Here is a 15,203-nt window from a genome sequence, read left to right on the forward strand (position 1 = left end):
CTTCATCCCATTGGGATTTGCGGCATGCAGACATGCCCAGCATGTTTTTCAAGCCAACAGGGCCAGAACTCGAACCACAGTCAGCTGTATAGGAACAAACTCCCTTAACTACTAGGCAACAGGGCCAGCCCAAGTAGTTGGTTTTGGTTTTGGTTTTTAATGTGTTTTATTTATCAAAGCATCTACACGTAATGGAAATTGTTCTTGTGTAGATTGTGAGGGCTGTCATTTATTTGACCTAGACAGTGCCTGGTGCATATTCAGATTTTCTGGCAGTAATTTCAAGACCCAAGTGGGTTGGGAGGATTTGGTTCCTCTCTACTTAGAGTCTAGCTGCCTAAATGACACATTCTTGTGAATATTTAAAATGCTTAAAGGTAGTACTGGTGGCATTATGTAATAAAGAGTTCTGAAAGCAGAGTTCTGATCTTGGTTCTGTCAATTTATTCATGTTTGTGTAATCTCAATTGGTCTGTTATAGGAAGGAGAACTGATGACAACCCCCTGTCCCTTAAGGAGACAGAATCAGGAAACAGGAAGGACCTTAGAGGCAACCTCTCTTGTAGGCAAAGAACCATATCCAGAGCATCTTACCTAGTCTGTGCTCAAGCTTCTGCCGTGAGGAGGAGGTCTCTCCTACCAGAGATGGCCAGTTCCAGGCTGAACTGTGATGACTGTTTGTGCTTTCTTCTGGGGGCTGTCATTTGCTCATTTTTCCTGATTCTTTGCTTTGCAACCACTGTGAACAAGCCCAACACTTCTATACTGAAGCTTCTTAATTAGCTACATGAATACTGTGGTTTTCTTTGTCCTTTTCCAGGCAAGATGCTTTCTCTTTTCACTTTCCGTATAGAATGTGCTTCAGACTCCTCTGTAGCCTCCTCATCAACAGCCTTCATTAAGTCCATTGGCCAGAACCAAGAATGATACACCGCATGTCTCTAAATAATTATAGGACCATAATTTACCCTGAGCTATTTTCTTTCCCATCATTACGGGATAAGAGGAAGATCAATAAGACTAAGTACAAGTCAAAGTTAGAGGACAAGACTAATGAATTAAAGGCTGGTGTGTGTAGGAGAGTGGATGATTTTCATTCATGACAGAGGTTGCTTCAGCTTTCCAAAAATGCCTTGAAAGGAAGAGATTTTGACTGGTGTCATTCTCTGGACTGGAACTGCATGTTAGTGGTAAATGGAGAGTAGGCGTGTTTAAAGGTTGATCATTTCAGCTGTAGCAAAACTCCTACCCACTGCCAAGCAACCACTTCACAGAGCAAGGGAGGCAGTTTCTAGCCTAGAATTATTTGGCCTGCACCTACTCTGACCACTGATGCTTGAATTTCTCACACTTACCTACCAGTATTGAGTTTGGGAGTCCCAAGGGCAAAACTGGGGGACTCGGAAGACCACATGGGAATCCTGGCTTCTCTGCCTTCTGGCCAAGGTTGAGAGCAAACAAGTGTCTTAAATTCTATGGGTTTTAGTCTTCTCAATTGTAAATGGATATGATTAATTGCTCCCATTTTGCATGGTGGCTTGAAAGAAGGAACTATTCATAAGAGTGTTTCCCAAACAGAAAAACACCATCTAAATGTCATATTGGACATGGGGCAGACTTGAGAAAAGACAAGCCACCTTTTTGTCTGAACTACAGTCTGAAACAGAGAGGAAAGATTTAGGATTGGGAATCATTTAGCAGAAATGATAATTAAGGAAAATCTGGAAAGCCTTCTTCGTATCCATTTAAGGACCAAGAGTGGTTTTCCTTTTTTTTTTTTTTCTTTTTTCTTTCTTCCTTTGCTTTTGTTAGAGTATACATATACTCCCCAGAGAGAGAGGAGGAAAGAGAAAGCATCCAATCCCTCACAAGGAATGATTGTACTGCAAATCCTTCTCCTTCATTTCTCCTTCCTTTCAGGACTTTGGATACAAACACACACACACACACACACGCACACACACATACACACACTCCCAGCATGTTTCTCAAGCTGCCAGGTCCAGGACTTGAACACACAGTCAGCTCTGTGAGATCTGGCTATTTTAACTGCCATGCCACAGAGTTGACCCAAGAGTGGTTTTCTTTGCCTACCAGCCTTTCCAGGCAGTCAGCTTTATATCCAATTAGGCTGGTTTTGAGACTGACCAATGTAGTGGCTTCTCAACCTGGTCTTTCTTCTGCTTTTCTCAACCATCCTGAAGCTAGAACTGATTGCTAGCCTTTTACTCATTCTTTCCCTCTGCACCTTTTCTCCACATTCTCTTTCTAAGCCAGGTACCAGGCAAGTCACTAGAGAGAGAGCCATGAGTAAGAACCATAGAGCCCTTGCTTACCTGGCATCCTGTGGGAGGCAGGCATTGTACAAAAAGTCACTGAATTGAAATTATAATCAGTGCTGCAAAGAAAGTGTACAGTTCTAGGAGAATCAGTAACAGGAGGATCCAGAAGCCATCTTCAGTTCTGGCAATGATTGAAGAAGAGAATGCATTGCTCTCTCAATAATCGACGTGGGTCCCCCTTTTGAAAGTTTTCAAGGCACTTTCTCACATATTTTCTCACTTGATCAGGCTATCAGCCCTGCAGAATATACAGGATTTTCACCCTGTTCTAGACATCTAGAAACCAAGGCTGAGGAACTTGATGCAATTTCCTTTGGGTCACCTAGTTCTGGCACTTAACAGAACTGTTGACTCTGAATCTCAACTCTTTCCACCCTATCCTGTTGGGTCACCAGCAGCTCTCTCTAGGGAGTTGATATTTGAGATGTAGCATTGAGAACAGAACAATAGGAAAAAAAATTACTTCCCTGGATACTTTTCTGAGAGACATTTGGGTGGAGGCTATGATTCCAAATACTGGTCATGGCCAAAAGGCAAAAGGAAGCCGACCTGAGATGGAAGAGGTACTGTCACTGTTTTATGTGCATCACAGTCCTTGTCACTCCAGGTCAAACTGACACCCTCTCTGACCCCATATGTAGTCTTCATCATGCCTAGAGGAACACGTGTGACCTGAGTCAAAATGCAACACTTCACATATCAGACACACTGCATAGGTTTTATTCCTCAAGCCCAGCTGTTAATTGACTTCCCACAACACCTAGAGTTGACTCAGATTTGTTTATAAATTGGTCATCGTAGCTGCCATGAGTTCCACATTTACTATATCCCAAGACATTGGGTACATTCGCCCCTATATCAACCCACTGAAATAGCTACTATTTGTATTTTCACTTGATAAAGCAACCAAGGCTCAAAGAGATGAAATAACTCACCCAAGATCACACAGTGTGTAAGTGGTAGAGCTGGGATTCAAACCTAGGTCTGATTCCAAACTCTGTGCTCAAACACTACACTCTACCACAGTCCCTCCCCAACAACTGTAATTAAATTTTATATCTACTTCCTGCACTTCTTGCCTGGGCTTCTTAGCCCTAAAACCAGAGACATAATAGCAGCCTTAGGACCATTTTGGAAGGCTCCAGTACCCCCACTCACAGATACCCATCTCCCTTAGGATTGAGGATACCCCCCACACCCTACTCTTAAAGATCTGAGTTAATGAAAATAGAACTGAAGGACTTGGTTAGGACAGCCTGCAGCTGAACTACATGAAGACCCAAGATAAGAGACATCAAGACATGGCAGCAGTCTTAGCTGTATTTCTAGACTGAAAGAGCCCTCCACTAATCAGTTTAGGTCTAGCTAGAGTCATTTTTCTCTGTTTCCTTCTTATAAGTTTATTTCCATAAGAGAGAGAGAGACAGTCACCCTTTGCAGGGTCTTCACACCATGATCCTCACCAAGCCCTGCAGCCAGTATCACAAGCACAGCCAGTGGTGTACCCAGTGCGTTCAGGTAAGCCCAGGACGAGAACCTAGAGCCTTCGCACATGGCCTCCAACATCACAGAGTGGTACCCCTATGACCCACACCATTACCACTGGCCACCTTTTCTCCTTTTTAAAGGGAAGGAGGAAATGCAAAACTTCCACACCACCAACAGAATCTGAATCAGTGAAATTGTGCATGTGTTCTCTCTTTCCACAAAGCAGTGGTATGGCTTGCAAAAATAGCAAACAGATTTTATTTTTTAATACCTTTTTGTTTTTCCTGGTCAGCTCCATGTGCCAGCATATTGCTTTAACTGATGGCGATACAGAATTGAGCTGTGAATAATTAAACATAAACACCAGCCTCACTCCCATCCTCTCCTTTCCTTTCTAGGTGAAGGCAGCTTCCAAATACGTGGATGTACCTGTGAGTATTAGAAAATCACTTGTGGGTTGGTTGTTTGGATTTGATTTGTTTTGCTTTGCTTTACTTTGCTTTGATTTTGCAGGAATTTTGATGGTGCTGTTTTTATTAGTTGTTGCTAAACTGAGTATTCCTGACTTAGATCACCAGAAAGAAGGAAGCCAAGACTATTCTGCAGTAGGATTCTTTTCATGGAAGGGAGTATAGTGTCTTTTGTTGGGAAGCAATGCCCTGTTTGAGGGTAAACCCGGTTCACTTTCAGTTTCATTTTCATTGGTTTCTGTGGAACCTTTTAAACCGAATGCAATCTGCTTACCTTTCTTCCTGCAAACACGTGTTGGGAGTAGAACTGTGGGTTGGAAATTTGCACAAGGGTACCGGTATTTTTTAAAAACAAATAAAATCTGAATTTGTTCATTTTGGGGTCAATACTGCAATTGTTTTAAAGAAACCTTACAAAACTGCTTACAATTAGTGCAGGCCTCATTAATGAGGAGAGCCCTCTAAGTTCACAGATAAAGCACTCCAAGTTGCCCAAAATTTACATTTAAATTGAGGTTGAGTACTACACAGGAAAGCTAAAGTGTGGGATTACCTGTGACAGATCAGGATACATTTATAGGCAGACTTTGCCCTGCCTATTAGCAAAATAAAATTGGAGAGATTTAAATATATTCCAATAAAGGAGAAAAGAAAATGATTCTGTTTCTCTGTTTCTAACAAAAGAGGTGTGAGTCTATTATAAAATATTAAATTTAGAGAGCTTATCTCAACAGCCACCAAGGGTCTTGTACTGAACGTTTCTCATTCTGAACGTGGTTAAGTACCCTCCTTGTTCAAATACTTATTTGTTAAAATTTGTTTTTTTCTAAAAGGATTTATATTAACATTTAAATTCATTTCCCCAGGAAGCTAAGTGTGTAATGGTTTATTGGCTTATTTCTCAAAGGAAGACAAAATGGAAAATTGGAGTGAATTTAGCATTAGCATACATTTTGTTTGTTTAATGAAAGAATGTACAATCAATAATTATGCTTTGAATTTATATAATGCTTCTCATCAAGGGACCGCAGACTCCTTCACGTAGACAGTCCTGATAATGGAGAATAGCAAAAGCTCCATACCTGCAGCAAGGAAAGAAGTTCGTAATTTACTTTCTTGAGCCCCAAAGTATAAACTTTCACTTCACAGGGAGCAAACTACTCCTTCTCTGGCCCTGTCTCTCCATCTTTACAATGGCAATATTAATGCCTCATCTGTGGGCTTGCGGTGCAAATTAAATGGCATGTGTGCAACACCGGCCCTCCTTAGATACGCAGCACAGGAGAAGGTGGTGGTGGTGGAGGTGCAGGGTGGAATGAGGAGGAATTTGCTGACATCAGCCCGGGCTTCCACTGGTCAGAAGGTAAAATTCTAGGGCTCCCAACTCAACGATCTGGTTACCGAGGGCTGTCTTCAAGCAGAGGGAGATCTCAACAGCAAAGTTTGAACAGGTGACCTGAGACAAAGCCCAAATAACCCGGAGAAATTGTTTTGTTGTTGTTTATTTATTTCTTCCACAAGCAAGAGAGGGGGAAAAACACAGACATTCCCCACAAAGTTTTCACACCATGATCCAACCAGGCTCAGCCAGCCCAGTTCACAGGCACACACCTGCTGTGCTCAGAAAGGTCCCAGAACACAGACACAGGACCTTCACCATGTGGGTCTAGTTGCATGACCCCTGTGCCACTGCTTGGAGATATGTGATCCAGAAATCATCTGTAGCATGAGGTTGTTGGGTTGAACCGTGGGAAGCTAACGTTTTAGAGAGGTCAATAAAGTCCAGTGTCAGCAGTTTTATACGGTTCAACCTAGTAACTCCTGCAAGCCTGGTTTAGATTCATTAGAAAGATGGAGGGCAAAATGAACGCTATTATCAGTACGAAAAGTTCTCTGCTCTTTCATCATTTGGTGTTTGTGGATGAATTATGCTCTATTAAAAGCCTCATTAGCCTATAAGAGAACAAAAATGAATTAGCAAAAGATCTGCCCTCTAGGGACCCCAAAGAAAATGATGCAGGGCCAACCAGTGGCATGGTGGTTAAGGCAGCTGGATCCTACATGGCCAACTGCACAGTTTCAGTCCTGGACCTGGCAACTTGAGGAACATGCCAAGTGCATACACATGTGTGCCTGAAATCCCAAGAGGAGAATGGAGAAGAGATTGCAGTGTGGTCCATCCCCTCTGCGCTCTCTCTCACTCTCTCTCGCTCTCTCTCTCTCTCTCTCTCTCTGGCAACTGTACATACCCTGTATCAAACTTTAAAAGAAAATTAGGCGGAACCAGCAGATGGCATATTGGTTACGTCGCTGGGCTCCCACGAAGTCAACCTCGTTTGAGTCCCAGACCCAGTGGCTTGAAACTCATGCCAGACACATGTGCTCAAAATCCTAAGAAAATGGAGGAGAAGGGATTGTGGTGTGGCCATTCCCCCTAGGGGGTGATTTCTCACTTTCTGTCTCTGTCTCTCTGGCGAGCACATGCGCTCTACAGCAAAAATTTCTATGGAAGAAGAAGATGATGCAACATATTCCAAAAACATGATACCTTTATCACTGATATACAATAAATCATAATAACAACAACTAATGCTGCTCCCAAACCTCATAAAAGCCCTCACTCTGTGCCAGGCATTATTCTAAACTCTTTACACTTCATCTTCATGAAAGCTCCACTCTAAAGATGAGGAAACCGAGGCACAACGAGATTACCTTGACCAGAGTCATACAGCAGGCAAATGGCAGGACAGAGATCTGCGCTAATGCACTTAAACACTCTGCCATACCACAAGATGATTTTAGTTAATGCATAGACAAATATCTTTTCCTTGATACTTGAGTCATTATTTTAGAGATTATTAGGAAAAATACGATCGGCACATGATTTCACCAGTAATTAATGGCTTATGACAAAGCTAAACTTTAAAATTAAGTTGATTGACCTGTACTTTTCTAACTAATACTGGGCACAGGTGCATGTGTGCCCAGGAGCCTGACAGAATGGAGAAAGGGAGGAAGAAGAATTGCATGGTGACTGGACCCCACTGGGGGATTCTCTCTTACTAATTGGGTTGTCGGAAAAGTCATGCCATGTTTTTTCTGATTTCCTATGCAAAAATACGTCATGACTTTTCTGACAACCCAATAGCATAGATATCTTACTAATTATAACAACTTTATAGAAAATAATAGTACATAATATACATAGGTACTATGTGTGCACTATTTATATATATATTTATCATATATAAATATTGTATTATAAATATATTTACTATATTTATATATAGTAAATAATAGTAATCATTTCCCTCTGAAGACAACCCTATGCAGAGAGTAATCTTCCTATTCTGTTTACAGTTGAGGAAACTGAGGCACAGAGAGGTTAAGTAGCTTGCCCAGATTACCTGACAAGCAAGCAGCAGGTGAGGCTGTACCTACTGTGCTGTGGTACTGGCTCCCGAAGCTGATTGTGTGCATTTCTTTTCAATTCTGCCTGCAGTCAGAGCACATTGGTATCTCAAAATTGGACTTGAGGAGAGTATTTACACCAGGGAAAGTGGCAACCACCACAAATTAGGGTGTTTGGGTTTTTTTAATCTTGTTTTGATGCTTCTTTTAAAGAGCCAGTTTACCAGCACTATTAAGTCAGTGGCACCCAAGCCAGAATGGATAGCAGTAATATGTAGCAGAATTTTTGGTTTGTTTTTGTTATATTTTTTGTTGTTGTTGTTGTCTTCATTATTTTCATTTTTGTTTTTAATACAGATTTCTAGCCCCTTGCCTGAAGAGATTCTGATTCAGTAGTTCTGAAGTGGATCCTGGACTTTGTATTTTTTTCCCAAAAACTTTTTACAGGATTCTGATAATTGGAGTAAATTTAGAAAGCAATGTTGATTAAATCATAGATTTATTTGGGGGTGGGGGTTGTTAGAGGGCAAGTGCACTTGCCAGACAGAGAGAGAGAGAATCCCCCAGTGGGGTCCAGTCACCATGCAATTCTTTTTCCTCTCCTTCTCCATCTGTCAGGATCCTGGGCACACAATGCTCTTGTGCCCAGTATGTTTTTTTTGTTTTTTGTTTTGGAGAGGTTTTTCGCTATAGGGTGCATGCGCTCGCCAGACAGACAGAGAGAGACATAGGGACAGAAAGCGAGAAATCACCCCCCAGGGGGGATGGTCACGCCGCAATCCCTTCTCCTCCATTCTCCTCTCGGGATCTTGGGCACGCACGCACACGCGCCCGGCGTGAGATTTAAGCCACCGGGTCCGGGATGCGAACCGCGGTCGACTACGTGGGAGTCCAGCGACATAGCCATTACGCTAACTGCTGGTTCCCAGCCCGGTATGTTTTTCAAGCCTCTGGGGCTGGGATTCAAATCATGGTTGGCCATATGGGATCCATCTGTCAACATACAACTCTTAACTGCTGCACTAGGGGGCCAACCCAATCAAAGATTCTTGACCTTGGTTACAGTTAGAAACACCTGGGGGCTTTGGGGACTTTGACAAGCATTAATGCCTGGGATTGCCAAATAAGTTAAAAACAGCACCTCTGGGTGTGAGACCGAGACATCAGTACCTTTTTGGTTTTGGTTTATATTTTTGCCAGAGTGTGTGTGCACTTGTTGGAGAGAGACATGGAGCAGAGGAAAGCAAGAAAGCATCTCCTTGGGGCATGGTCACACCACAATCCCATCTCCTCTATTTCTCCCTCCTTTCAGGATTTTGAGCACGCAAGCACATGTGCCCATTGAGTCTCAAACTGTGCAGTTGGCCATGTGCAATCAGCAATATTAACCACTAGGCCTTGGACTGGCCCTAGTCACCAATATTTTTAAAGCTCCCAATTTCTTTAGATTTACAGTCAGGCAGGCTTAAGAACCATTGGACAGGGGTCAGCAGGTGGCATAGTAGTTAAAGGGCTGGGTTCCCACATGGCCAACCATGGTTCGAGTTCCAGATCCAGTAGCTTAAAACTCACACCAGACACATACACATGCATGCCCAAAATTCCAGGAGAATGGAAGAGAAGGGATTGTGGTGTGACCATTTCCCCTGGGGTGGGGGGTGATTTTTCATTTTCCTGGTTTCCGTCTGTCTCTGTCTCTCTGGAAAGCACATGTTCCCTATGGCAAAAACCTTTTTAAAAAATTATGGGACAAAATCAATTTTCAAGTAATTTTTAGCCCTAAAAACAGTTCATTTGTATTGCCCTGTAAGGATTTTTGCACAGTTTATCGGTTTATTGGGGGACTAGTAGTTAAGTTCCCTTAGAGATTTTGTCTCTTAAATGTTACACAGGAAAATAATGTCTTAACTTTCCTGAAGATTAATATCTACCCTAATGGAGGGAAGTACATAGTCACTGGTCATTTAAAACATCGCATGATCCCCAAAGTATGTCCCTTTGTTTTGCTTAGACATAGTACTCAGCCCTGCCACGTGAGCAGCGGGTTTGCATTCATAATCAGGGTTCACTTTTAGTGTGCTGAAAATGCAAGTTTGTTTTTCTCAAGCTCAAGCGTATCCTGGTAAGGAACGCTAAGATTAAAGCATCCTATTTTTCCTAAACCACAGAGAGGCTCCACAGAGAGGATCATGTCTTCTGCAGGTCGGTAGGATTATCTACGCTGACATTTCTATTTGTGTAAATATTTTCTAAAATGTATTATTAGTCTGTCAGTCTATCCAAGCCACATTTAAAGTAGATGGTATCATTGGGAGATATTAAAACCCGTCACCTAAAATTTTATTCCACCGTGTTAGGTAGTAATATTATATAAATTCTAATTTATCTAATAGCATCAGTTCGGTCAAGTTTTGTTTTGTTCTTGTTTTTGTTTTTTCATTTTTTGCTATAGTGTACATTTGCTGCCAGAGAGAAAGAGAGAGCAAAAGTGAGAAATCACCCCCTAGGGGAATGGCCACAAAACAGTCCTTTCTCTTCATTCTCCTCTTGGGATTTTAGGCACACACATACATGCCAGGTGTGTTTTGCAAACCATGGGGTCTGGGATTCAAACTGCACGGTCAGCCACGCAGACTCCAGCTTCACCACCGTGCCGCCAGTTGGCCCAGTCAAGTGTACTTTTATAACTACAGGTTAGCCTATGTGTCTGTCAACACATATCTTAATTGCTTTGATTGGAAACCCACTTAAAATGCATTAGGCATCCTCCCTGCCCTCTCATCCTCCGTGTTTTAAATAAGGTACTGATCGTAACTTAATCTTCTCTCGATAGTCCAGGGTTACCACTGTGACTGTGTCTTTTCACAGTAGCTTCATAGTGACCCATTTTCCACAGGGCTGCCCTAGGTACAGAGGGCAGCTTGTCCCTGCCCCTAGTAGTCCCAGACCCCAGTGGTGGGTGCTGCAGCTTGGTAGCTTTGGTTCTCGTGTTCAGCACAGCAGAAAACGTGGCTGCTGTCTCTTACCAGCACACGTTCCACACAGTGCCCCTCTTTCTCAGCCCTAGCCCATCCAGAGAGGCAAACCAGACTTGGAATGGAATGTGAAACGAGTTTGAAAAGATGTTTGGGAGTGGGGCCTGAGGACTCTATCATGAGACAACTACACATTTTCATGCAGAGACTATCATTCTTATTTTGATATTTGCTCCTGTGAGGCCCCTTTTTCTTCTTGGTTCTTAAGGAGATTCTGAAGGTAGGTAAGGCTATATAGTGTGACATATCCAGGTCGTTGGAAAAGTCATGACATAGTTTTTCTGTTTCTCTATGCAAAAATGTGTCATGACTTTTTCAACAACCCAGTAGTACTGTAAGGAATTAAAAAAAAAACCAGTGGCTCACATTTGTGTTGTAGTTTATGACTGTCAAAGCATTTCACAGACACTATTTTAGCTAATGATCATAACAATTCTTAAATGGAAATAGGAAAATAGCTGTTAATCCAATTTACAGCTGACATGACTAAGGTCCCGAGAAATTTAAATGATTTGTCCAAGTCCAATTTGCGGTGGGTTTATGCAGTGCGACTAAGCCTTTAAAAGGAGGCTATGGAGTTGAACCAGCAGACGGCACAATGTTTACATCACTGGGCTCTCATGTAGTCGACCGTGGTTTGAGTTCCAGACCCAGTGACTTAAAACTCATGTCGGGCTTGTGTGCATGTGTGGACAAAATCCTGAGAGAACAGAGGAAAAGGGATTGCAATATGACTACCCGCTCCCCCGCCCCATGGTGATTTCTCACTTTCTGTCTCTCTGTCTCTCTCTGTCTCTCTGGTAAACTCATGTGCCCTATAGCAAAAATCTCTCTCAAAAAAAAAAAAAAGAGAGAGAGAGAGAGAGAGATTATGGGGGAATTTACTCATTTATTCATGGATTTGTTCATTTAACAAACGTTTACTGAGGACCTGCTATGTATCAGGGTATCAGGTGCCATTCTGTGGGCGGGATACAATAAAAGAATGGACTAGACGGAGTTCCTGTATTCATGGAACATGCGCTTACTTGGGAGAAGAAAGGCAGAAAACAAACATACAAATATATACTACAGTGTCACTTATGTGTAAGTACCATGAAGAAAAACAAGATCAAAAGATAGAATTGTGAAGTTTCCTAAGTGCCTGGGTGAGATAAACCACCCTGATTTTCTTTAAAAATCAGTTTTGTTTTTTGTTTTGTTGTTGTTGTTGTTTGGGGCAGGGGTAGATCAGCAGGTGGCATGGTGGTTAAGGTACTGAACTCCCATATGGCCACCTGTGGTTTGAATCTTGGACCCAGCAGCTTGAAAATCACACATGTGCATGCATACCCAAAATCTTGAGAAGAGAATGGTGAAGGGATTGCAGTGTGACCAACCTCCCCTGGGAGGGGGGGCGGGGAATTCATTTTTAAAATTTAATAAAATGCCCCTTTAGGGGCAGGAAAGTCTAGTGAAGAGGAGATGGATATGCCCAGCATTGTGAAGCCCTGTTTCTAACCATGCTGATGGTCTACTGAACTTGGCTTTGGATCTCAGCTCTAAGATGGCTACGTGTATCCAGGAAAAAGCTCTGTCTGCCACTAGCGTCACCAGGGAAGAAGTGGAAACAGTAATAATAAGTTTCTCAAGTGCCCCAGGTAGGGGTCCCCATTCCTCCTGAGAATGCCCTTTGATGTGAGGCTGCCAAAGGGAGAGGAGAGAGAGGTGCCAGTTTAGAGCTGATAGCTATCACTTACAGCTCATTGGAGAACCTCTCTCCTTTCCTATCATAAAACTGCAACAATTATAGGACCATTATGAAACCGGCTCAATCTATTCGCTGAAAATTGCTTGAAAGTGTAACACTTGACTACTGTGGCTTTGGGTTGTCCTCATTGTTTTTCAAATTAATACCTTGTCATTGTTTCAGCAGGTGTTAAGAAATGTTACTAGCATCCCAGGGGCCAAGCATTGGCCCTTTGCTTGATAATTGTTTGCTTTGTATCAGGGAAAAAAAAAATACAGTCCTACTGTTTCCAAACCTTCCTCATTTTCACCCTGGAAATTACACAGAAGTGTTAACTAACTTCAATTTGCAGTGCCTGACAGTCACGTCTTGTAGAGAAATGATACTTTGTGATCTAAGGTAAATCACAGTAATGAAAACTAATCTTTTTAGTTATTAGCAAACATACATATCTACTGTAGAAATGTAAGGGGTTTGTGGCAGCTTCCTAATGACCCATATTACAGTGTTTTAATAGGTTTCTTTGGAGATAACTTTGATTGCGACATCTCAAGCAGCATGTGTTCGGAGTTTTTATTTTTATTTTTTTTTAACTTTCTTACAATAAATCATTTCCTAACTACTGAATGAACCACCTGGTTACCTTTCCAGAAAATCTGATTTATTTAAAAATCTAATCCTTCTCTTTCCCCCAACCCCCCCCCCTTTTTTTTTTTTTTTTTTTATCCTTGGACTCTAAGGCTACACCAGAAAACAAGGACAAATGGTTAAATGTCTCTTTTGAGTCAACTAATCTAATACTCACTATATATATTCAGGTCAAAGAACACCCGCAAAATGGGAGTATAGATTGAAACATGATTTCTGTACTTAGTACTTTTTCTTTCTTTTGTTTTGTTTTGTTTTGTTTTTTTTAAGGTGGAGGGGAGATAAGGAGAGATAAGGCAGTCACCTTTCTACTGTAATAGTGTTTAAGGACAGATAGTGGAAGGTAATGTTTGGGTATTCTCTAATGGGGATTTCAGTCCAAATGAAAGCCAGAGAACATCTCATGGTTATTCAGTGAGGATTGCTCCATTAGACATTTGCCAAAGAGAAATTAATAGTAAGAAAATATCTGTCAGGCCTTACAATCTCAACACCCTTTTCAGCCCTACTTGATTTCTGGAAAGAACAGGAGGTTCTTATATTAATTCTTATGAGCAGAAGCTGTAGGCAGCCGTAGTGGCTACAGAGGTGGTCCAGCCAAAACAATGAGGGGTGTCTGGGAGCCACGGGAGAGTAAAGATGAATGGGTAATCAAGAAAGAATCCCTGTCTGAAAATTCCATTTTCATGTCTTCCTGTTTCTTTGCAGAAACCTGGCATGGATGTGGCCGACGCCTACGTGACTTTCGTACGCCACTCTCAGGATGTCCTGCGTGATAAGGTCAATGAGGAGATGTATATAGAAAGGTTATTTGATGTAAGTAAATGCCTTCTCCTCCTTGAAGACCAAGGAGGAGACCCTCCAAAATGTGACAAAATAAGAGACAGGAGGATAAGTCACATTTTGAGAAAATGGATTGGTCCTGATTCAGACAAAATCTTTTCCTCTCCCTTAGGCTCTTATCCGTCGTGTCTGTTTCCAAACCCACTCTGGTGTGGCAGTGTCTCAGTCCCAGTCTGTGTGATACGCAGGACGGCTCGCAGCCTCTCAGCAAGCAGGCTCGCTCCTGCACGAAGCTTGTGAGGCAGCTTTCTCTAACTGGCAAAAAGACCTTTCTTGGTCATGGTTTTCCTCCTTGCAATCTGGCCTCACTTAGGGAGATGTTCTCATCGGCAAGCTGAGGCCAACTCCCCCTCCTGGGGGCGGTACCTCCCTAACACCAGCTGTGACGTGCAGATGTGCAGTAAAATGTCGCATTGTTATCAAAGCAAAACGATTCCATTTCTGGAAAACTAGAAATCCTTAGCCCTGAAATTTGGCAAACAGTTAAGTTAGAGCTGCTTGGTCAGTTGCGGTTCTAAATGGTGGTTCTTCCATCCACCCACTCTCCTGAAAATGTATGAAAAGAAGCAGGTGGTACAAAGAGCAGGTGCATTGCCTACCAGACTCAGACCAAACTTCAGAAAATCCAGATTTCCGAGGGTTCATAGTTTCCAAGCATTCTTATTTCCACTGTGACTACATCTGCATCGCAAAGCAAGCCACTGAGGCAAAAAGGTTTTTTAAAAAAGGAATCTGCTTTGGTCTCAAATTGCCTGTCTCTTTCAGACCAAAGCAGATGGAGCTACCTAATTTAGTCAGATATTTTTCTTTATGCTTCCAGCAAATTTGCCAGTGTAGACCCGGCCGGCCAGAGTGCATGGAAGCTGACGTCCTTGTCTCCATGTGGCTCTAATTGTGCAGCCTACTTCTGTCTTGTGAAACGTGAGCTCCTCCTGTCCAGGTTTCCGTATTTTTAGCGCCAGCCCGAACATTAATGTTTTGGTCTAGTGTGGAACCTGTGTTTCTATATTTTTTTGTGACTGTGTTCAGCAATTTACATTGAGTTTGTGTGTGTGTGTGTTTTTGTTCCATAGCTAAGTGATCTCATTGTTGGCACTGCTTTCAGATTCTGCAGCTTCTGACTTTTATACGCTTTGTCTTCCAGCTCATTTGCTTTCCTCGTGTGTTGAAAGACTCTTTTCTTTTTTTTCTTCTCTCTCTCTCTTTTTTTTTTTAATTCTCCAATCATCCCTTTCTG

The 15,203-nt window shown here is 42.2% G+C and overlaps 1 protein-coding gene across 25 annotated transcripts in view; it reads left to right on the top strand.

Annotated features, from left to right (window-relative positions):
- CADPS (calcium dependent secretion activator) overlaps positions 1 to 15,203 on the top strand; it is a 423,537-nt gene that overhangs the window by 360,606 nt on the left and 47,728 nt on the right. For all 25 annotated transcript variants that reach the window (XM_027775523.1, XM_027775527.1, XM_027775526.1 and 22 more), the window contains 2 exons: positions 4,229 to 4,261; positions 13,832 to 13,939. In XM_027775523.1, the coding sequence (XP_027631324.1) occupies positions 4,229 to 4,261; positions 13,832 to 13,939 (141 nt within the window). The remainder of the gene's footprint in view (positions 1 to 4,228; positions 4,262 to 13,831; positions 13,940 to 15,203) is intronic.

Source organism: Tupaia chinensis, unplaced genomic scaffold, assembly GCF_000334495.1.
Source record: "Tupaia chinensis unplaced genomic scaffold, TupChi_1.0 Scaffold000569_1, whole genome shotgun sequence".
Taxonomy (NCBI): domain Eukaryota; kingdom Metazoa; phylum Chordata; class Mammalia; order Scandentia; family Tupaiidae; genus Tupaia; species Tupaia belangeri.